This window comes from Erinaceus europaeus, chromosome 2, assembly GCF_950295315.1.
Source record: "Erinaceus europaeus chromosome 2, mEriEur2.1, whole genome shotgun sequence".
Lineage (NCBI taxonomy): Eukaryota > Metazoa > Chordata > Mammalia > Eulipotyphla > Erinaceidae > Erinaceus > Erinaceus europaeus.
The window spans coordinates 203,619,942-203,642,670 of NC_080163.1; the positions used below are offsets into that span (position 1 = coordinate 203,619,942).

Sequence of the window (22,729 nt, forward strand, 5' to 3'; positions counted from 1 at the left end):
TAGCTATGACACGTGTGCTGGCCACATGTCATAGCTAAACCTCTTCATTTGTTTTCCTTCATGTGAAGACAAATGTAGAGAGTCTGAGCCACTTACATCCACAGATTAAAAAGCAGGTCATGGCAGTCCTGAGTGTTTCTCCCAAGTCCTGGGTTGCTTGATTGCTTCCATAGATGAGTCAACAACAGAGGTATGGTAATCATGTCAAAGACATGAGCTGTTGTTTTTATGGAGCCAAGTTCTAGAAATTCCTAGCTTTCTACCAAAACCCTAGGGAAGCAAACGGGGGTGGGGGTGGGTTCAAAGGATGGCCTGCAATCTAACAACTGATAGAACAGAGTCTTTATACACAATGGAATACTACTCAGCTATAAAAAATGGTGCTTTCACCTTCTTCACCTCATCTTGGATGGAGCTTGAAGGAATCCTGTAAAGTGAGATCAGCCAGAAACAGAAGGATGAAGATGGGGTGATCTCACTCACGGACAGAATTTGAAAAACAAGATCAGAAAGGAAAACACTAAGCAGAACTTGGACTGGAGCTGGTGTCCTGCACCAAAGTCAAAGACTCTGGGGTGGGGGGTGGGGTTCAGGTCCTGGAACAGGATGGCAGAGGAGGACCTAGTGGGGGGTGAACTGTTATGTGGGAAAATGGGGACTATTACACATGGAACAAACTACTGTTGACTACATGGAAAAAACTACTGTATTTTACTATTGACTACAAGCCATTAATCCTCTAATAAAGACATAAATATCCTGCTTTACCTAAATGCCCATCCACAGATGACTGGCTACAGAAGTTAACGGGATAGATATTTCTGCTATCAAAAAATATGATGCTGTGTTCCTTTGGGACAAAATGGATGGAACCAGAGGTGATGATGCCTAGTGAAATAAATACAGAGAAGAAAGACAAATACCAAATAGTTTCACTCCCATGTTGAGAACCTAGAGATCTGATTTACATGAACTTACCAAAAAAAAAACCAAACAGAAACCAGCAAACTGGAAGACCTGTGAGAACTCTGGTAGTTGTCTTTAGGGATGTGCTGGGGAGTAATTTTAACCGTATCCGCTCATCACAAACTATTAATAACAAAGAAAATGCATTTTTCAAATTTTTCTGCCTTGCCCAGGTAACTTTGTGGCACTTTGTGGTGTGTGTGGGGGTGCTACAGCAAAGGAAGAAACTCTAGTATCTCCCCCAAAAAAAAACACATGAAATTTTAACAGTTAGCCAATAAACTTATTTTTTAAAAAAAAAAACTTAACACAGCTTTTGCAGATAACAAACTATTCCAGAAACTCGTAGCTCTGTGTTTTGACCAATACGAGTTTTAAAAATAAAATGTGACAGCGTATTGCACCAAAGTCAAAGGCTCTGGGGGTGGGTGGGTGGGAGAAGACAGGTCCAAGAAGGACGACAGAGGACCTAGTGGGGGTTGTATTGTTCTATGGGAAACTGGGGAATGTGATGCATGTACAAACTATTGTCTTTACTGTTGAATGTAAAACATTAATTCCCCAATAAATACATTTTTAAAAAACTAATTAATTCATTAAAAAAATAAAATGTGACAAAACATGAAAGAAAGAAGGAAACTCAAGTATTGTGGAGAGACAGACAGACACCTGCTGACCTGCTTCACCGCCTGGGAAGCGACTCCCCTGCAGGTGGGGAGCCGGGGGCTCGAACCGGGATCCTGACGCCGGTCCTTGCACTTTGCGCCACATGCGTTTAACCCGCTGTGCCACCACCCGACTCCCTCTCTCCATCTCTCTGTCAATAAAAAGTAACCTGAAGGTGAAGGAGATAGCACAATGGTTCTGCAAAGACACTCTCATGCCTGAGACTCCAAAGTCCCAGGTTCAATCTCCTGCACCACCATAAGTCAGAGCTGAGCAGGGCTCTGGTAAAAAGAAATAAGCTGGAGCAGTGAAATCATACATGTGCAAGGCCCCAGCTCCGCAAAAAAATAAAATAAAATAAAATAAAATAACTAATGAAATAATGTGCAGGTAACTGCACAACGTTATTGTCCCTCCGTCCGCCTTATTTAAAGCGAATCCAAAATACGGAATACCAGATTGTATCCTAGAGCATTCTTACCTCCGTTTTCGACTTTCTCATCAGATTTATTTTATGTTGAGACCCAGTCAAAGTGCCCCTGCCTTGAACCCGGGCTTGGTAACACCAGAGAAGCAGCAGCCCCTCCCTCCTCCCTCCTCCCTCCTCCCTCCTCCCTCCTCCCTCCTTCCTCCTCTTCTCCTCTCTCCATCATGCTTTGCGTGGGTGCCTTGCTGTCCCCTTCCTGAAACTGCTGCCATGAGCTTCCCAGTGAGGAAGCTTCAGGATGGCAGATGCAGTGCTTCTCACAGGTGTCTTCCCGCCAGGGTCTGTGTGAGCCCTGAGAGCGATGTCTCTGTCCTCACCATCCCAGGGGAAGGGGCTTACGTGAAGTGCTGCTTGGGGCCTCCTGGCCACTGCACGTAGCACAGCGTCCGGCTGGGCATGACTTTGATCCTGGAGTACAGGCACTGCGGGAGGGCCAGCAGGAAGGCCAGCACCCAGATGCTCCCAATGACGATCTTGGTGGTGGTGGTGGACAGCCGGGGCTTCAGGGGATCTATGATGGCCATGTACCTGCGAAGAATCACATAAGCCAGCCTGTGGGGGGTGGGGTGGGGGCAGGGGGTTCCCAGGTGTGTGTGCCTGGCTAGGGCACACTGGCCCCCGGGCACCAGCAGAGGAAGAGTGGGGTCACTCAGGGGCCACACGGACACAAACCGGGCGGCATCGGAGACATCCAGCAGAACTGGGTTCAAATCTCACTCTGCCTCATTAATTTTTATTAAAATGTTTTTGCAGTAACATTCAGAATTTATTTTTAAGTAGTTTTTAAATATGTATTTATTTGTTCCCTTTTTGTTGCCCTTGTTTTTTTTTTTATTGTAGTTACTGTTGTCGTTATTGATGTCGTCGTTGTTGGATAGGACAGAGAGACATGGAGAGAGGAGGGGAAGCCAGAGAGGGGGAGAGAAAGACAGACACCTGCAGACCTGCTTCACCGCCTGGGAAGCGACTCCCCTGCGGGTGGGGAGCCGGGGGCTCGAACCGGGATCCTTACTCCAGTCCTTGTGCTTTGCGCCACCTGCGCTTAACCCGCTGCGCCACCGCCCGACTCCCTTAAGTATTTTTAGTTGAGGGGATTAGCTTTACGGTGTAATCACTGGCATATACGTACAGTCTTATTATGTTCTAGGCCCCCAGAGTTTTCTATCTTCCTTCCCCCTCCTTCCCTAGAGTCCTTTGCTTTGGTGTAATACATCTATTTTTTAATTTTTATTTCTGATTTAATATCAATTTACAAAATTACAAGATAACCAGGGTATAATTCCACCCTGTTCCCACCACCAGAGTTCTGTCACCCCATTCCCTCCATTGGAAACTACAGTGGTTCTCCTAAGGTCACAGATATGGGTTGACTGTTATTTCTATATATATATTAGCCCTTTTTTTTTCTATGTTTCTGCCTTCTCTTTCTTTCTAAGTCACATCCACACCTATGACTACTTCCAAATGTCCTTTCTTTTGTCTTCTCTCTCTGGGTCCTGATGGAGTTGGGGTTCAGAGCCCTCTGGTCATCTTCCCCCTGACATTTCTCCCCCTCTGGGAGTCTGGACCCAGATTCTTTCTGGGGAGCAGCAGGTGGGAGGTCTGGCTTCTGTCACTGCTTCTCCGCTGGACATGGGCTTTCTACCTCATTGTTTTGAAAACAGCCTTCATGAGGGCCAGCTCTTAGGGGTGAAGTCAGGGTCGCTCGTAGCTGACACATCTTGCCTGTCTGATACTGAATCGGAATTGAGCAGCGCCTATGGGGGTGGGTATTGGAATGAGTGCTGGAAATAGCGGGTTAACACCTCAGGGCCTCAAAGTTTCCTTCTGGATGTTTAATCACTTCAAAGAAAACTCTGGAGGAGCAGGATGGATAGAAGTACATGCAGCTGGCACAGAATGCCGTGGTCCAGTGCATTCAGGTGCCCAGGCGAGGAGCTGGGGTTCGAGGATGAACACAACAAGTCTGACTGAGGCCCCGGCTCCCTGGCACCCTCACAGTTGAACTCTTACTGCAGTGTGAAAATTCCTGGGCTCTGGCTGTGCCACTTAGCTGCTCTGGACATATGTGAGACGTGCTGGGGTATGATATTTAGGGCACATCCCCCTGAGAAATCGGAAGCTCTAAATATGGCAGAAAATAAAAATCAAGCTTAGGGAGTCGAGCGGTAGCACAGCGGGTTAAGCGCACGTGGCACAAAGCGTAAGGGCCGGCGTTAAGGATCCCAGTTCGAGCCCCCGGCTCCTCACCTGCAGAGGAGTCACTTCACAGGCGGTGAAGCAGGTCTGCTGGTGTCTGTCTTTCTCTCTCCCTCTCTGTCTTCCCCTCCTCTTTCCATGTCTCTCTGTCCTATCCAACAACGATGACATCAACAACAACAATAATAATAACTACAACAATAAAACAACAAGGGCAACAAAAGGGAATAAATAAATAAATAAAATTGAACTTAGTTTATTTAACAAACTGAATCTAAGCAAGTTCACAAGAACCGATGTCCGGTTGTAAATTGGTTAGGATATGACTAGCTGCCAAACTCTGGCTACTATTCAGAGAAAAGCCAGTATGAGGGGACAGGTGGTGGCGCACCTGGTTGAGCGCACATGTTATAGCACACAAGAACCTGGGTTCAAGCCCCCAGTCCCCACCTGCAGGGGGAAAGTTTCACGAGTGGTAAAGCAGGACTGCAGGGGTCTCTCTGTCTCTCTTCCACTGTTTGAACTGGACATTCATAACTGTTGGCTTTTTTCTTGTCCTAGAAATTTACAAGTGCCGATTGGATGCTGAGCTGATTGAGAGAGAATGGGTGTCCTGTCTTGCTACTGGAGTATGGAGACTACCGAGTAAACTGTAAGTCTCTTGTTGGTCTTGTTGCTGTTGTTGTTGTGGCCAGTTAGTCAAAAATTCAAGAAATTATTTCCTGGCAGGTAGGATATTGTGTTGTGTGAATTTAACGAGAGCAATTAATGTGTGTTCTCGATAGGCACCTCACAGGTCATAGAAACACTGCAACTTCAAGGTGATGGTTTTGTCACTTCTGGTCTCGTCCTTGAGTGATTCATTTAAACAAACATATATTGAATGTGGCTGTGGTGTTTCAGATGCCACCATGACATCAAGCCCCTCCCAGAGCTCACAGCCTCTGAGGTCGGGAGACACTCACCAAAGGACTCCACGGCTCACGTACGATGACTGATGTCAAAATAAATAAATGAATAAATAAGCATGCCGGTCCAGCGGCAGAGTCACGTACGTTCATTCCCTGCGAGAGAAACACCCAGCCCCAACCCTGGGCTCCCTTTAAGGCTGTTGGGGGCAGCAGGCCAGGTGCTGAAGGAGTGAGGGTTACCCAGGCAACATCTGGGAGGAAAGGTCTGGTGAATGGAGGGTTTGAGTGGGTGGAATGGCATCACCCTGAAAATCACCAGATGTGCAGACATCTTCACACCTCATGTTAGGGAACGTGGCCGCCAAGCTTAGTGGCATGCATCGCCGGGGTGGGCACAGATGCTCTCTGAGTTGCCTCTGTTGAAAAAGGACTTGGAAGCAGGTGGAGACAGATGGGCAAGTAAGGAAACTGTGGTGCATCTAAACAGTGGAGCACACTGCAGCAGCTCAAAATGATGAGGTCATCTCTTTTGCAATATTGTGGTCAGAGCTCGAAGGCGTCATGTGGAGTGAGGCAAGCCAGAAAGAGAAAGGCCATCACTGAGTGACCTTACTGACAGGCAGAACTTAAGAATAAAGGACTCGGGAGTCGGGCGATAAGCGCAGGTGGTGCAAAGCGCAAGACCGGCGTAAGGATCCCAGTTCAAGCCCCCGGCTCCCCACCTGCAGGGGAGTCGCTTCACAGGCAGTGAAGCAGGTCTGCAGGTGTCTGTCTTTCTCTCCCCCTCTCTGGCTTCCCCTCCTCTCTCTATTTCTCTCTGTCCTATCCAACAACAGTGACATCAATAACAACAATATAACAACAACAATAAAACAACAAGGGCAACAAAAGGGAATAAATAAATAAATACTAAAAAAATAAATAAAGGACTCAGTCAGGAAGCACACGAGTTGAAACTTGGACTGGGTGTGGTGTATGGCACCAAAGCAAAGGACTCTGGGGAAGGAGGGAGAGGGATAGGATGAAGGGACACTGGGGTTCTGGTGTGTCTGTCTCCTAGATACCAATCAAAGGAGGTTGAGAGGCTGTGCCTATGTGTTAAAGACGATGATACTATGAACCATTAACCTTCCAATAAAATTGCAAAAAAAAAATAATAAAGTTTTGCTTTAAGAAGTCTCTCTGGAGCTGGGGAGAGAGCATAATGGTTATGCAAATGACTTTCATGCCTGAGGCTCTGAGGTCCCAAATTCAATCCCCAGCACCACCATAAGCCAGAGCTGAGCAGGGCTCTGATAAAAATAAATAAATAAAACAGAAGCCTCTCTGCAGGCTGTGCACAGTGACCCTGGGAAGCCAGAGAGATGGGTGAAGTGTTTAAAGTATGAGCACCAGGAACCCAGGAGCTGCTGGGAAGGAATCAGTCATGGAATGTGGTTGGAGGGGAGGCAGGCTGAAGGCCAGGGTAGACACTGTGTGCCCTGTGGCAGGTAATGCAGGTGGCTCAGTCACGGGAGAACCATCCCGTGTCCGTGTGAAGGGTAGACAGCGGGAGGCAGGGACTAGCTAGCGGCAGAGGGATGAGGTCTGGCGCTTGTCCTGGTGGGTGGAGGTCAGCGGCTGCTCTGAATGGGCACACTGGCTCTGAAGGGAGCCTGCTCGGCTTGCTGAGGACCGTGAGGCACAGATAGAGTGGTGCAGCAGCGGGGAGCCGGCCTGTGGCAGTGGCAACGTGGGTCAGTCAGCAGACAGCTGTGATGACAACTCAGAGCCAGGGAGTACTGACACTCACAGTTCCCTTTTCTGGGGCTCCCTCCAGCAACAATACCTTAGGGTCTTCAGAAGAAATGTTGGAATCTCTGATGTCCTCTCGCTCAACTGATTGTCAATACTTCACTCTTCCTTTAAAAAAATACCTGGGAGCCAGAAGGTGCACAACGGGTTAAGCGCAGGTGTCGCAAAGCGCAAGGACCGGCGTAAGGATCCCGGTTCGAGCCCCCGGCTCCCCACCTGCAGGGGAGTAGTTTCACAGGTGGTGAATCAGGTCTGTAGGTGTCTGTCTTTCTCTCTCCCCTCTGTCTTCCCCTCCTCTCTCCATTTCTCTCTGTCCTATCCAACAACGATGACAGCAATAGAAATAATAACAATAACTACAACAACGATGATAAACAAGAGCAACAAAAGGGAAAAGATAAAAATAATAAACTTTCTTGAAAGAAAGAAAGAAAGAAAGAAAGAAAGAGAAGAGAGAAAGAAAGAAAGAAAGAAAGAAAGAAAGAAAGAAAGAAAGAAAGAAAGAAAGAAAGAAAGAAAATTGTTTCACCCCTGTGCCCTGGAGCCTCCCCTCCCCAGAGCCCTGCCCCACTAGGGACAGACAGACACAGGCTGGGGGTGTGGATCCACCTGCCAACACCCATGTCCAGCAGAGAAGCAATGACAGAAGCCACAACTCCCACCTGCTGCTCCCCATAAAGAATTTGGGTCCAGACTCCAAGTGAGAGGAGAAATATCAGGGGAAGATGCCCAGAGGGCTCTGAACTCCATGTCCGTCAGGAACCAGAGAGAGAAGAGGGAAATGAGAGGGACACTTGGATATAGTAGTAGGTGTATGTGTACTTGGAAAGGAAGAGGAATGGGACCTTAAAAAATGGTAAAAATAAGGGGGAGTCGGGCTGTAGTGCAGCAGGCCAAGCGCAGGCGGCGCAAAGCACAAGGACCGGCATAAGGATCCCGGTTCGAGCCCCCGGCTCCCTACCTGCAGGGGAGTCGCTTCACAGGTGGTGAAGCAGGTCTGCAGGTGTCTGTCTTTCTCTCCCCCTCTCTGTCTTCCCCTCCTCTCTCCATGTCTCTCTGTCCTATCCAACAACAATGACATCAATAACAACAATAATAATAACTACAACAATAAAACAACAAGGGCAACAAAAGGGAATAAATAAATACAATAAATATTTTTAAAAATGGTAAAAATATAAACAGACAGTTGTAGAAGTCATAGTTGGATCCCTATCTGCAGCCTTGGGAGAACTGCTGTAGCTTCCAGTGGAGGGAGTGGGGATCCAGAACTCTAGTGGTGGAAACAGTGTGGAGTTGTGCCCCTGTTAACTTATGAATTTGTAAATCAATATTAAATCACTAATGAAAAAACAAAAAGGAAATGAAAGAAATATCTGCCTTCTGGGCATACAGATTGACCTATCAACACCCATGTCTAACAGAGAAGCAATGACAGAAGCCAGAACTCCCACTTTCTACTCCCCAAAATGAATTTGGGTCCCGACTCCCAGAGAGGGAGAAATGTTATGGGGGAAGATGCCTGGCTGACTGTGAAATCCAATTCCACCAGGACCAGAGAGAGATGAAAAAAAAAAAAAAAAAAAGACAAGACACTCGGAAGCAGTAACAGGTGTAGGTGTAACTTAGGAAGAGACAGCAGAGCCATAGGAAAAAAAATGGGCAAATATATATTAATACAGATAGATAATTATAGAAATAATGGTCAGCTCATATCTATGGCCTTGGGAATGAGGACATAGAACTCTGGTAGTGGGAATGGTGCAGAATTAGACCCTGTTATTTTGTGATTTTACAAATCACTAACAAAAGAAAGAGAGAGAGAGAGAGAGAGAGAGAAACATCTGCCTTCTTTTTTGTTTGTTTGTTTGCCTCCAGGGTGGGTTATCGCTGAGGCTCCACGGCTACTCTACAAATCCACTGCTCCTGGAGGCCATCTTTTTCCATTTTGTTGACCTTGTCGTTATTGTTGTTGGACAGGACAGAGAGAAATGGAGAGAGGAGGGGAAGGCAGAGAGGGGGAGAGAAAGACAGACACCTGCAGACCTGCTTCACCGCCTGGGAAGCGACTCCCCTGTAGGTGGGGAGCCGAGGGGCTCGAACCGGGATCCTTACGCTGGTCGTTTCACTTCGTGCCATGTGCGCTTAACCCGCTGCACTACCTCCCAGCCCCAAATATCTGCCTTCTATGAGACTGCATTGGAATATTTAGGAACAGTGAAAGACTTATTCATTCATGAGAGAGAAAAAAAAAAATCAGAGCACCCCCTTTGACTTGTGTGGTTCCAGTAATCCAAGCTGAGGCCCAACATGTGCAAGGCCTATGCTCTGTCACCAAGCTGCCTTCACTTTTGCTAGGCCTCTGCCAGTGCTTCCCACTTCTGTTCTTCAGTGAGCAGAGCCCCGGGTCTGTTATACTCTCCTTAGTTTGCCTCTTTCTTAAGTTGTTACTTAAACCAGCTCCTACCTCGTCCTAGATAGTGTACTGATTAAACGTTTGGAAGTCACTGCATTATCATTTACAGAGGCTAACATCCTCAGAAGCACCCTTTAAAAGCCCGTATCGCTTTATTTTATTATTCTGTGCAACATACAGAGAGAAAGGGAAAACAGAGACCAGAGGCTAGGAATGGAACCCAGGGTGCCTCACACATGACCCTACCCATTAGGCCACCTCCCTGGCCCCTGAAAACTCTGAAAACTCGTGTTTTATTATCACCTTTCATCAGTTTTTCCTTTCCTTTACTGTTTACTCTTTTTTTTTTAAGCTGTTTTAAACAGTTTTGAATCTAAAACAAATACAAGGAAATAAGTGATAATAATATTCATTATCAGATAAAATTAAGGGGGGATATTTAAAAAATTAAATGCTATTTCTATTCTTATTGAACTCACATGACCTTACTCCATGCAAATTCCAGGTGTATACTTCTGAGAATCACTCTGAGCGTGAGACGCTAGATTGACCCCTGAGCGTCAAGTCCCATCCTCCAACAGATGGCATCCGTGCTGTGTGATAGCTTTGGCAAAATAGACTTTTATTTTTTTTAAAGAATTTGTTTATTTATTTATTCATGAGAAAGACAGGCGGAAAGAGAGAAAGAAGCAGACATCACTCTGATACATGTGCTATGGAGGACTGAACTCAGGACTTCATGCTTGAGAGTCCAATGTTTTATCCACTGCACCACCTCCCAGACCACCAAAATAGACTTTTCTACATGACTTTTGTTGCACTCAGTCAGTAAATATTTTCCATTTTGGAATTACTTTCAATATCTGGTTTAAAAAAAAAAAAAGCTTCCATTTTGTTGTGGTTCTAGCTGAGCTCTGCTCCTGGGACTTTTCTCTGCTTCTGTTATTGATCATTTTCTGCTGTGGAAACTGATTACAGCCTTCAGGAATTTACCTGATTCTGTTAACCATGCAAAGAACAGTGAGTGGCCTGGAATGATATTCAATTCACAGTCTTCCAGTTTGCTTCTGACGGTGTTTTGTTTGTTTTGTTTCTTTCTCTTTTTTTATCCCCCCCCCTTTTTTTCCCTTGTTGTTTTATGGTTGTAGTTATTATTGCTATTGTTATTGATGTCGTTGTTGGATAAGACAGAGAGAAATGGAGAGAGGAGGGGAAGACAGAGAGGGGGAGAGAAAGACAGACACCTGCAGACCTGCTTCACCGCCTGTGAAGTGACTCCCCTGCAGGTGGGGAGCTGGGGGCTCGAACCGGGATCCTTACACCAGTCCTTGCGCTTAACCCGCTGTGCTACCACCTGACTCCTAGAGTTTGGTTTCTGCCAGTGTTTTGATGTGTATGTTCTAGATACAAAGTGCTGTCTGACTACAGCCTGTGCAAAATAAAAATCAGAGGCAGCCGCTGCTGTGACCTCCAAGATCACAGCTTCTGACTTCCCGAGCTGACACATTCTCTACATGGACAGATTCTTAGGGAGAAATAGCTTCTTTCTTGAAACTGAAATTTTTCTTGCACAAATTTTACTATGTGCTTTGTTCAGAAGTATTTTATAAAAAAAAAAAAAAAGTAGAGAATGAGTCCGTTAATGATAAATATTGCCTTTGGAAATCTTCACGAGTGAGATTTTTTTAGATAGATAGATAGATAGATAGATAGATAGATAGATAGATAGATAGGTAGATAGGTAGGTAGGTAGATAGATGGTCTGGGCGGTGGCACACCCAGTTAAGCACACATAGTAGTAATCGAAAGGACCAGCTTAAGGATCCCGGTTCGAGCCCCCGACCTCCCACCTGCAGGGGAGTCACTTCACAGGCAGGTCTGCAGGTGTCTGTCTTTCTCTCCCCCTCTCTGTCTCCACCCTCCTCTCTGCATTTCTCTCTGTCCTAGCCAATAAAAATGGGAGGAAATGGCCTCCAGGAGCAGTGGATTCATAGTATCATCACTTAGCCCCAATAATAACCCTGGAGGCGACTAGAGAGAGAAATGGAGCAAGAGATACATATACATCTGTATATATGTGTACTGATTTATTACTGAGAGAAGAGAAACAGAGCGGCACTCTGACAAGTGTGCATCAGGGACTGAACTCAGGACCTCACGCCTGCCATTCCTGTGCTCTGACCACTCCCTCCACAGCCTGCCAGGCTGCAGCAATGTCCTTCCTGGGCTCTGTAGTCTGAGGCCCTCAGGGACAGAGTGAGGGAGTGTTGGCTGGGCAGATGCGGGGCTGCAGGGCAGCTGTTGGACTGATGACGGGATGCTCCCTCATAAGGCCAGGAGGCTCATTCTGTTCAGAGGGAGGCTGTCTGGGCAGCAAGCCCTTCTCCTCAGAATAGCAGGACCTGCACGTGACATGCTGGCGTGCTGCATTTCACCTGCAGAGGGCTACAAGTGTGACTCGAGAACTCAAGAGACATGATGGGGGGGGGGGACAGGTGGCGGTGTGCCTTGTTGAGCACTGTCTCATCCTGCCCTCCCTATTTCTGGCTATCTCTATCCAATAAATAAAGGTGAGAGAGAGGGAGAGAGAGAAAAAAAAGCTGTCGCCCTCCTTCACTGCTCATGAAGCTTTTCCCCTGCAGATGGGGATAGGGGGCTTGAACCCAGGTCCTTGCACATTGTAATGTGTGTGCTCAACCAGGTACACCACTGCCTGGTCCCATGTGGTAGTGAGCCCAAGCTTCCTTCCAGCTAAGCTACCCCTCAGAGCTGTCCGGCTCCCCTTGGCTGTACCCCGCCCAGGTCCGGCTCCCCTTGGCTGTACCCCGCCCAGATCCAGCTCCTTGCAGAGGACCAGTGACATGCCTGTGTCCCCATCATCAGAGCCTGTAGAACCCAAGGAGCTGAGTGGTGAGGAGGGCAGCTTTTTTATCCTCTAACCCAGTGGGATAAAAGAAACAACCTCTTCACTGAGAGAATCCAGGCAGGAGATGGAAGCTTGTTGGCAACTGATTATTTTTTTTTCTTTTAAGTTCTATTTCCGTGACATCCTATTACGTTAATTTGAGCACAGATGAGGCAAGGATAGGACAACTGGATTTTAAACAGCCTCCATTCACATTCATTCTAACCCAACAATCATACGTATTGTGTGCCAGCCAAGCAGACACAGCTTTATCCTGGATGCCATCACCATAATCAGACACAGAAGAGACGGTAACAGGCATTAGGAAGGGAAAGAAAAAAGGGGGGACACGGGAGGCAGCATGAGGCCACTGCTTCAGACAGCGCTCAGCTCAGACCTGAGCTGCATGCAGGAAATGAGAAGACCTCTCAGTCTCAAAATATCCACAAGCATATTTTATTCTCTCTCTCTCTCTCTCTCTCTCTCTCTCTCTCTATCTCTCTCTCTATCTAGCAATCTCTATCAGAGCTTTGCTCAGCTCAGGCTTATGGTGGTACAGGGGGAATTGAACCTGGGAGTGTGGAGCCTCAAGTATGAGAGGCATAAGTCTCTTTGCAAAGCCATTATGCTATCTAACCCCCCCTCCCCCTCCCCCTTCCTCTCTTTCCTCTCCTTCTTCCTCCCATTTTGAGCAGAGTCCTGCTCAGCTCTGGCTTATGGTGGTGCAGAGGATTGAACCTGGGACTTCAGAGCCTCGGGCATGAGTGTCCCTTTGCATAACCATTATGCTATCTACCCCAGCCCAAGCATATTTTATTTTAATGGTCTATTTTCTCTGTGGCCATCTTCTGCCAAATCCTCCTGAGTTCACAGGAGGGGAAAAAAAATGATTGAATAATTGAGAAGTCCTTCTTCCAGAGTGTTTCAGCTCTGTCCTTGTCATACAGCTCAAGACAGCGAGGACAGGAGACAGTTCATATTGCGACACCAAGCCCCATCAGCCTCAGAACACCATCACCATCATTTGTCATCTTCACAGCGTGTCCACTGGCATCCTCCCTACCTCCTCTGATGCTCCCCCCAGCCCCTTGCAGCCAGAGAGTCAGACAGCTTTGCAGACTTCCACCCAGCCCTTCCTTTCTGCCTCATCCTCAACTGACATTTGCCCCCACGCCAAAAGAATACAGCAAAGCTCTGATCCTCTGTGGACAGAAGGGGGGCTCTCTTGGGAGAGCCCAAGATTCAGTGGCTGTTACCTTGACTTTATAACTATCTGTCCATATCTATTTTTTTCTATGGCCCCACCTCCTCTTCCTTCCTTTCTTTCTTTCTTTTTATTTTTTATTTTCTTCTCTCCAGGGTTATTGCTGGGGCTCGGTGCCTACACTATGAATCCATGGCTCCTGGAGGCTATTTTTTAAAATATTTATTTATTTATTTCCTTTTGCTGCCCTTGTTTTATTGTTGTAGTTATTAATGTCATTGTTGTTGGCTAGGACAGAGAGAAATGGAGAGAGGAGGGGAAGACAGAGAAGGGGAGAGAAAGACAGACACCTGCAGACCTGCTTCACCGCCTGGGAAGCGACTCCCCTGCAGGTGGGGAGCCGGGGGCTCGTACCGGGATCTTTACACGGGTCCCTGCGCTTTGCGCACCTGAGCTTAACCCGCTGCGCTACCTACCACCCGACTTCCCATCCTCCTCTTCCTTTCCAAGTCACCACTACACCTATGACTACTTTCGAGTGTCCTTCCTTTTTTCCTCTTCTTTCTCAGATAAGAGAAACTGTTCCTGGCTTCCTCTGGTGTTTCCCAGATTCACTTCCCTTTCAGTGGTGGGATTAAAAAAAAAAAAAAAAAAACATGCTTCCTGGTGACAGATGCTTCGGGTCCTGGTGGAACTGGGGTTCAGAGCCCTCTGGTCATCTTCCCCTTTCCTTCCCCCCCCCCAAGAATATGGACCACATTTCTCTATGGGGAGCAGAAGGTGGGAGTTGTGGCTTCTGTAGTTTCTTCTCCACTGGACATGGGTGTTGGCAGGTGGACCCACACCCCCAGCCTGTGTCTGTCTTTCCCTAGTGGGGCAGGGTTCTGGGGAGGGGAGGCTCCAGGACACACTGGTGAGGGCGTCTGGTGAAGTCATCTGCCCAGGGAAGTCAGGATAAAGTTAGAGTCTGTGACTTGGTGACTGCAAGGCAGTAGGCTATATATACATCAGTAGTAAACGTTTAATAAACAGAAACCAGAATGTTCTCTTGGCCTTTTTTATTTTCCCCTTCCGTTGTGGTTCCACCTTCACATTTGTATGTCAAGAGTATTGCATCTTAAGGTTTATCTGTGCACCATGTCCATTGGGCATGCCTTTCTGACATGTTTCCCGCTGTGGTTACTGTAGCAGAGACACTACCAGGAGTCCTGCTGGCTGAATGAAAGCACCGCTGATCACATCGTGCCCTGTGGGGCCCTTTCATTTCCTTCCAATCCCCCTTCACTGTGTGCTCATGACTAGCTTAAAAGTCTGACGCTTTATCCACTGCACCACCTCCCAGGCCACATCGTGACTAGCATTGCCAGTGCGTGTACCATGATTCATTTTTAAAGACTGAGAACCAATTAAAAACATGGGTATTTATTCATTACGAAGGGAAGAAGGAATGACACCAAAGACCTGCTTGGCTCTGGCACACGGTGGCAACAGGAACCGAACTTGAGGCCTCTGGGCCTCAGATATATTATAAGTTCTGTATATCTGAACTTTGGGGCCTCAGCCCCAAACTGATTTCAGCTAACTTTTTTTGTCTTAATCTTTATTTATTGGATAGAGACAAGCAGAAATTGGGAGGGAAATGGGGAGATAGAGAGGGAGAGAGACAGAGAGACACTTGCAGCCCTGCTTTACCACTCGAAAAGCTTTCCCCCTGCAGGTGAAGACCAGCGGCTTGAACCTGGGTCCTTGAGCACTGTAACATGTGCACTCAACCAGGTGCGCCACCACCCTGCCCCCAATTTAAGCTAACTTTTAGAACTCATGGAGAGTGGTTGTTTTTAGTGTTAGACAAAGAGGATATTTTTTGAATACCAGAAAGAAAACTTCAAATTCCAACTTCTGCTACTGCTTCAGACTATTATAGAATAAAATATATTAAATGAATTCCTTAGGCTTTTTTTTTTTTTTTTTTTTTACCAGAGCCCTGCTCAGCTCTGGTTTATGGTGATGCCGGGATTGAACCTGGGACCTTTGGTGCCTCAGGCATGAAAGTCTTTTTGCATCACCATTATGTTGTCTCCCCAGGCCCTAGACTTTGTAGGTAAGAAGTAGCAAATGTCATTTTAAATAGTTCTTTGAGTATTTTATCCATACTAGAGTACAGAACCATGTACCTTGAAATTGTCCTTTATGTATGTCAACAAACATTTCTAAAGTCTCTGCTGAAAACTGTAATTAAAAATGAATGAAAATATCTCCTCATGTCCCTATCTACCAAGTAGCATGTCCCATGAATTAACAGAACTGACACATTGGTGCTATGTTAACCATCTTAGTCATACTCCCTAGTCTCTGCATTGTCAATTAAAAGGTCGGTCACAGTGGTCTGGGAGGTGGCGCAGTGGGTAAAGCACTGGACTCTCAAGCATGAGGTCTCAAGTTCAATCCCTGGCAGCACATGTACCATAGTGATGTCTGTTTTCTCTCTCTCTCTCTCTCTCTCTCTCTCTCTCTCTCTCTCTCTCCTCCTCTCACTCCCTATTTTTATAAATAGAATCTTTTAAAAATGTCAGTAAGAGAATGAATGTAGGAAATGTTTTATACATGGAAGGCAGAGGGCGTGCACGTGTTAAACTCCAGTTTAGTGGCAGGGGTGAGTTTGTGACATCAAACCTCTTGTGCTCACAGCTCCCGGGAGCATAATGGCCTGGAGGCTCCTGGAAAGCCTGCCTTCAGTGAATGGCACTTATCCCGGGAAAGCCCTGCTTCCCTTTAGATGAATGTTGTCTCCCGGTTACGCTTTCAAATGGCAGTTTTGTGGAGGACAGTGGAGAGAAAAAGTGACTCTTTATTAACCTACAGTCCCTGGGTGTGTGTCTGTGAGGGTGTGTGTGTGTGTGTCTGTGAGGGTGTGTGTGTGTGTCTGTGAGGGTGTGTGTGTGTGTGTGTGTGTGTGTGTGTGTGTGTTGGTATGCATGAGACCCCTTCTGTTTCATTTGGTTTAAATCCCCCCTGCTTAACACTATTCTATTTACATAACCACTTCATTCAATTTACATAACCGCTGTTAACAAGCACCTCCCTCCAGGGCATTGGTTCAATCCCCACTGTTTCATGATATGTTTTTGCTCCACCCCCCCCTCCTTGTCACACCCTGATCCCTTCTTTATCACACCCTGATTTTCACCAGTCACTTTTCTCTCCACCCTCTCTATATCACATCCTGTTTCCACCCTACTTGGGAAGTATATATAAAGACAGCATTGTGAGTTTTAGAGTACTTTACTTTGAGTTTAGCTTAGCTCGTCTTAGTGCTGCGTCCTGCATGAATAAAGAGATACTGCCTACAGCTCAACCATGAGTCCCTGGTTGTCTGTTACCCGCCCGTGAAGCCAGCCCGGCGAAAACAACATAACCCGTCGAAAACAACATGTGTGTAAGGGTTTGTGTATGTGTGAGGGTGTGTGTGTGTCTGTGAGGGTGTGTGAGGGTGTGTGTGTGTGTGAGGGTGTGTGTATGTGAGGGTGTGTGTATGTGTGTGTGTGTGTGTGTGTGTGTGTGTGAGGGTGTATGTGTGTGTGGGGGGTGTTGTGGGGGGCTGAGGTGGATAGGGAATTCGTCTCCCTGGAAAGAAGGGAGAGTATAGATTAAAATCCCTGCCTACCCCCTAAGCCATACCTCTCTGCAAGGATTCCTAACAGAGATAACGTGTTTCAATCAGAAACTAAGCCTGGTTAGTACTTGGACGGGAGAGATAACGTGTTTCAGATTAAGAGCAGGCGTGTGCTCCCAAGTCCAAATTGCTGACTGTGTCCTCTGTGTTGGAGAAGGAGGAGAGAAGCCAAGAGCAGGCAGTTCTCCCAGTGCAGACTGAGTGTCCACTCGCTATACCTTTTACTCAACACAGGATGTGACAGGTGTCTCGAGGTTCTCCATTTGCAAAATCCCAGTGTCCATTAAAGACACTCAGCTCACAGGAGGCTGCAGTGTTTTGTTCCAGCTAAGGAAAAGCCGGGCGCACCTGAGACCAAGCTGAAATAGCTTTCAAGCCCGGCGCAGCTGCTAATTCCAAGGAGAGGATGAAAACGCTTTCCACTTAAGCTGGAAGATAGGATTCAGTGTACATGAAACGGGGAGAGAGAGAGAGAGAGAGAGCAGTTAAACAAGCCAGTGACCACATCACAGCGGGACTGGTGTGACCCTCTATCGAGCAAAACCAATAAGGGATCCTTAAGACCTTCTGTGGTCATCTCAAGAAAAAACACTTCCTGGCTAGGAGCAAATGTCTTCTGTGAGCACCACTGCAAACTGTGTTCTTTCCAGGAAGGGGTGGAATGGGTGTGGCAGCAAACATGAACTTCTGCAGGGGACAGCCTTGTGAGGAAGCCAGAACTCCCACCTTCTGCTCCCCATAAAGAATTTGGGTCCAGACTCCCAGAGGGATAAAGAATAGGGAAGCTTCCAACGGAGGGGATGGGACAGGGAACTCTGGTGGTGGGAACTGTGTGGAATTGTACCCCTATTACCTCAGTCTTGTTAATCATTATTAAATCACTCAGAAAAAAACATTTTAAGAAAGCATCTGCCCGGGGCCGAGTGGTAGCACTCCAGGTTAATTGCACATAGTATGAAGCACAAGGACCCGCGTAAGGATCCTGGTTCAAGCCCCCCCACTCCCACCTGCAGGGGAGTTGCTTCACAAGCAGTGAAGCAGGTCTGCAGGTGTCTATCTTTCTCTCCCTCTCTCTGTCTTCCCCTCCTCTCTCTCAGCTTCTCTCTGACCTATCTGGAAAAAATGGCCACAAGAGGAATAGATGCAATAACCCTGGAGACAAAAAAAGCCCATCATAATACAGGGCCACTTCTCCCTGCTTGTGCCCATTAAGACATCAGTGCACATGGTATGAAGCACAAGGACCGGTGTAGGGATCCCAGTTCGAACCCCTGGCTCCCCACCTGCGGGGGGGGGGTGACTTTATGAGCAGTGAAGCAGGTCAGCAGGTGTCTGTCTTTCTCTGTTCCTCTCTGTCTTCCCCTCCTCTCTCCATTTCTCTCTGTCCTATCCAACAACGACGACATCAATAACAACTACAACAACAAGGGCAACAAAAGGGTAAAAAAGTAGCTTCCAGGAGCAGTGGGTTCGTAGTGCAGGCACCGAGCCCCAGTGATAACCCTGGAGGCCAAAAAAAAAAAAAAAAAAGAAAAGAAAGGGAAAGAAAAGAAAAAAGACATCAGTGCAGAAAGATCGTGTGGATGGAGAAGCTGATTCTGAGACCTGTGAGGCTTGCAGAGGCTCAGATCACATGAGGACCCCTTTGCATAACACTTCTTACAAATATGTGTGTATTTGTATTTGCAGAGTCCACATAAAGTAGGCTTCATATTTGGCTGCCACTTTTATGCACTGTGAATTCTGCAGTGAGTGAGCAGTGTGCAACAGTGAAAAGCAAGAGCAAATCACAGGACTCTGGGGAAAGAGGGGTGGGAGAGAGCTGGGGGCTGGGGAGGGGGGGAAGATGCTTTGGATGGTGAGAGAGAAGAGCCTAGACTGAGGTGCTAGCGGTCTTCGGACACCTGTCACAGGGAGATGTGAGAGTGTACCCATGTGGCAACAACTGTCCTATAATCAACAAACCTCCCCTCACAAACTGATAAAAAAAAATAAAACCTCTCATTAATTCCAACCAAAAATAAATAAATAAAATTGGCCCCAAGACTACTTTAGATTTTGTCTGTCATCAAAAAGAAAACGACAATAAATGGCATTTTCCCCACTGAGAATCGAAGCACCGGCTACACACACACACACACACACACTGAATCTCCATCAAATGTCGCAGTGTACCACCCACCACTTCTCAGAAGACTGTGGGGATTTTGTGTGATGCAAACTGCTAGCACCTCTCATCCTGATCACATGAGAAGTCACATGAAAAAGAAAAAGCCCAGGAGTCGGGCGGTGGCACAGCGGGTTAAGCGCAGGTGGCGCAAAGCGCAAAGACAGGCGTAAGGATCCTAGTTCAAGCCCCCGGCTCCCCACCTGCAGGGGAGTCGCTTCACAGGCGGTGAAGCAGGTCTGCAGGTGTCTGTCTTTCTCTCCCCCTCTCTGTCTTCCCCCTCCTCTCTCTGTTTCTCTCTGACCTATCTCATAACAATGACAGCAGTAACAACAACAATAAATAACAAGGGCAACAAAAAGGAATAAATAAATAAATATTTTTTAAAAGAAGAAAAGAAAAAAGCCCAGACAACTCAAAGAAGAAAGCCACACCAGCCAGAGACCCATTTATCTGTGTGGGCACTGAGAGATGGGAGAGTGTTTTCACCTGTTTTGCTGGTTTGGGGGCTGATCCTGTCCTTAAAGATCAGAGACATAAGGGATGTGTCCGTCTCTGAGACATTCAAGAAATGTGTTGCCTGTGCGCATGTGCACGCTTCTAATCCTAATGACAGCTAGTTACCCTGCCTCTCCTTCAGCCCCTGGCCCCAAAATACCATCATATTATCTAAAGATTCACACCAGCAGTGTTTCTGAGCTGGCTTCTTCAGAACACTGCACAGGGACGACGGGCCGAGGGAAGGCTGCTTCTTATACTGTTATCTCCTGGTGGCAGCTTAAGCTATTCAGAATCAATGTAAGCCTCAATTTCTTCTCAAACAGGTTTGTCAATGCAGAAAAAAAAAATGTCCTTTTCACAAATAAGAATACAGAGTTAAAGCAACATCATGGAACAACTCCTAAAAGATCCGTGTAAGACAGCCAGTGCACACAGAAGAATTTGCAGCTTAAGTGTGTGAGCAAGTGTCAGGCTCCACCTGGCTCCTTCTAAAAGCTGAGGCATCTGGGCATCTCCACGCTCAATGGAGAAATGGTCTCAGAAGTCATCCCAGCAGGTCTGCACCCCTACACACACACACTCACACACTCACACACACACACATTCACACACACACACTGTGTGGTCCCCTCTGTCCACTGAGGTCACAGGAGCCCTGCAGGGCTGGAGATGGAGGTGTGGGGAGGTGAGGATGCAGGAGGTACACCCCTTCCTCAGTGACCCCCACCACCACTCCCTCTCCCCAGCCCCCTCACCCTCGGGTCTTCCCCTACACACACACACACACACACACACACACACACACACCCTGTGGTCCCTTAAATGTCCCCTAGGTTCCTTGCAGCCTGGGTGCCACCCTGCAGCCACAGGGCTTGCTCAGTTCACAGTCCCCACATACCACCCACTTCAAGGGGCATCTGCTCCCCACTTGTGGGGTCTGATGGCAGGATCAGGGGGGATATTGTCACCTCAGAAGAGTCCCCCCATGACTGGGAACCACCGGCCAGTCAGCCTTGGGGCCTGGGGTGTATGGGGGGGCTGGGGGCAGCAGACCCAGCCAAGCAGGGAAGGTGGGACCTCGGTGTTTCTGTGCTGAGCAGTGACAGAGAGACACAACAGCTCCAAAGTGCTTTCCACCCCAGACACAAATCTTTTCTTTTTTTATGAAGTCAGTCTGTTTGGTGAGGGTGGGGGGGAGATGCTGATTTACAAGGTTCTTGTTCCATATGGACACTTGTCATTATTTATTTATTTACTTTGAATAGAGACAGAGAAATTGAGAGAGAGAAGAGGAACACACACAGAGAGAGAGAGAGAAAGACGTCTGCAACCTTGCTTCACCAGTCATGAAATTTTCCTTCCAGGAGCTCTGCAGGGATGGGGGTGGAGGTGTGGGGAGGTGGGGCACAGGGGTGGGCTCCAGCCTTAGTGAACCCCATGTCACTCATTCTCTTGGCCCTCTGCCCCCCCACCCCTGGGGTCTGCACCCCTACACACACACACACACACACACCCTGTGGTCCCCTCTGTCCACTAAGGTCAAAGGAGCCCAGCAGGGATGGAGGTGTGGGGAGGTGAGGATGCAGGAGGTACACCCCTTCCTCAGTGACCCCACCACCACTCCCTCTCCCCAGTCCCCTCACCCTGGGGTCTGCCCCCTGCACCGCACACGCGCACCCTCCTCCCCCCTCACCTGGGGTCCGCACCCCTGCACCCTGCACCCTGCACACACACCCTCCTACCCCCTCCCTGGGGTCCGCACCCCTGCACCCTGCACTCTGCACACACAGCCTCCTCCCCCCTCCCTGGGGTCCGCACCCCTGCACCCTGCACCCTGCACACACACCCTCCTCCCCCCTCCCTGGGGTCCACACCCCTGCACCCTGCACACACAGCCTCCTCCCCCCTCCCTGGGGTCCGCACCCCTGCACCCTGCATCCTGCACACACACCCTCCTCCCCCCTCCCTGGGGTCCGCACCCCTGCACCCTGCACCCTGCACACACAGCCTCCTCCCCCCTCCCTGGGGTCCGCACCCCTGCACCCTGCACACACAGCCTCCTCCCCCCTCCCTGGGGTCCGCACCCCTGCACCCTGCACACACAGCCTCCTCCCCCCTCCCTGGGGTCCGCACCCCTGCACCCTGCACCCTGCACACACACCCTCCTCCCCCCTCCCTGGGGTCCGCACCCCTGCACCCTGCACACGCACGCACACACCCCCCCCCGGGCTCCGCAGCCGCTCACCTGTCCACGGCGATGGCCGTCATGGAGTAGATGCTGGCGAACACGGCGGTGATGGGGAAGACGTTCTGGAAGCGGCAGTAGCCGGCCCCGAAGTACCAGTCCCCGCGCAGCGCGTACAGGAAGTTGACCAGCAGGTTGAGCGCGGCGACTGCCGCGTCGGCCACGGCCAGGTTGACCAGGAACGAGTTGGTGACGGTGCGCATCCGCCGGTGCGCCAGGATGATCCAGATGACCACCAGGTTGCCCGGCACGGCGGCCGCCACCACGAAGCCATAGGCCAGCGACCACAGCGCCATGCGCCAGGGGGGCTGCGCGAACTGGTTGGCGGCGTCCCCGCGGGGGCCCCCGGGGCCGGACAGGTTGCCCCCCGGGCTGGCGGGCGCCCAGGGCCACGCGCTCAGGTTGGCGCCGTCCTGCGCCGTCCAGTTGGCCGGAGAGGCCATGGCCCCCGCCCGGTCCCTCTGCGGACAGGGGCGGGCGGGCCTTGGGCAGGGGCCCGGGGGACGGAGGGCGCGGGGGGCCGGGGGGCCGCGGTCCAGGCTTGGCCACGCGGGGATGGGGGACGGACAGCAGACACACCTGAGCCGTCCAGCCT

General features: G+C 48.8%; 1 protein-coding gene across 1 annotated transcript in view; it reads right to left on the reverse strand.

Annotated features, from left to right (window-relative positions):
• The window catches only part of TACR3 (tachykinin receptor 3), a 41,327-nt gene extending 18,850 nt beyond the window's left edge, over window positions 1-22,477 (reverse strand). Inside the window, exons 1-2 of the mRNA XM_060186328.1 lie at window positions 22,135-22,477; window positions 2,459-2,647 (exon numbers count right to left, since the gene is read on the reverse strand). Of these exons, the coding sequence (XP_060042311.1) occupies window positions 2,459-2,647; window positions 22,135-22,430 (485 nt within the window). The 5' untranslated portion in view covers window positions 22,431-22,477. The remainder of the gene's footprint in view (window positions 1-2,458; window positions 2,648-22,134) is intronic.
• Between the last annotated feature and the right edge of the window lie 252 nt (window positions 22,478-22,729).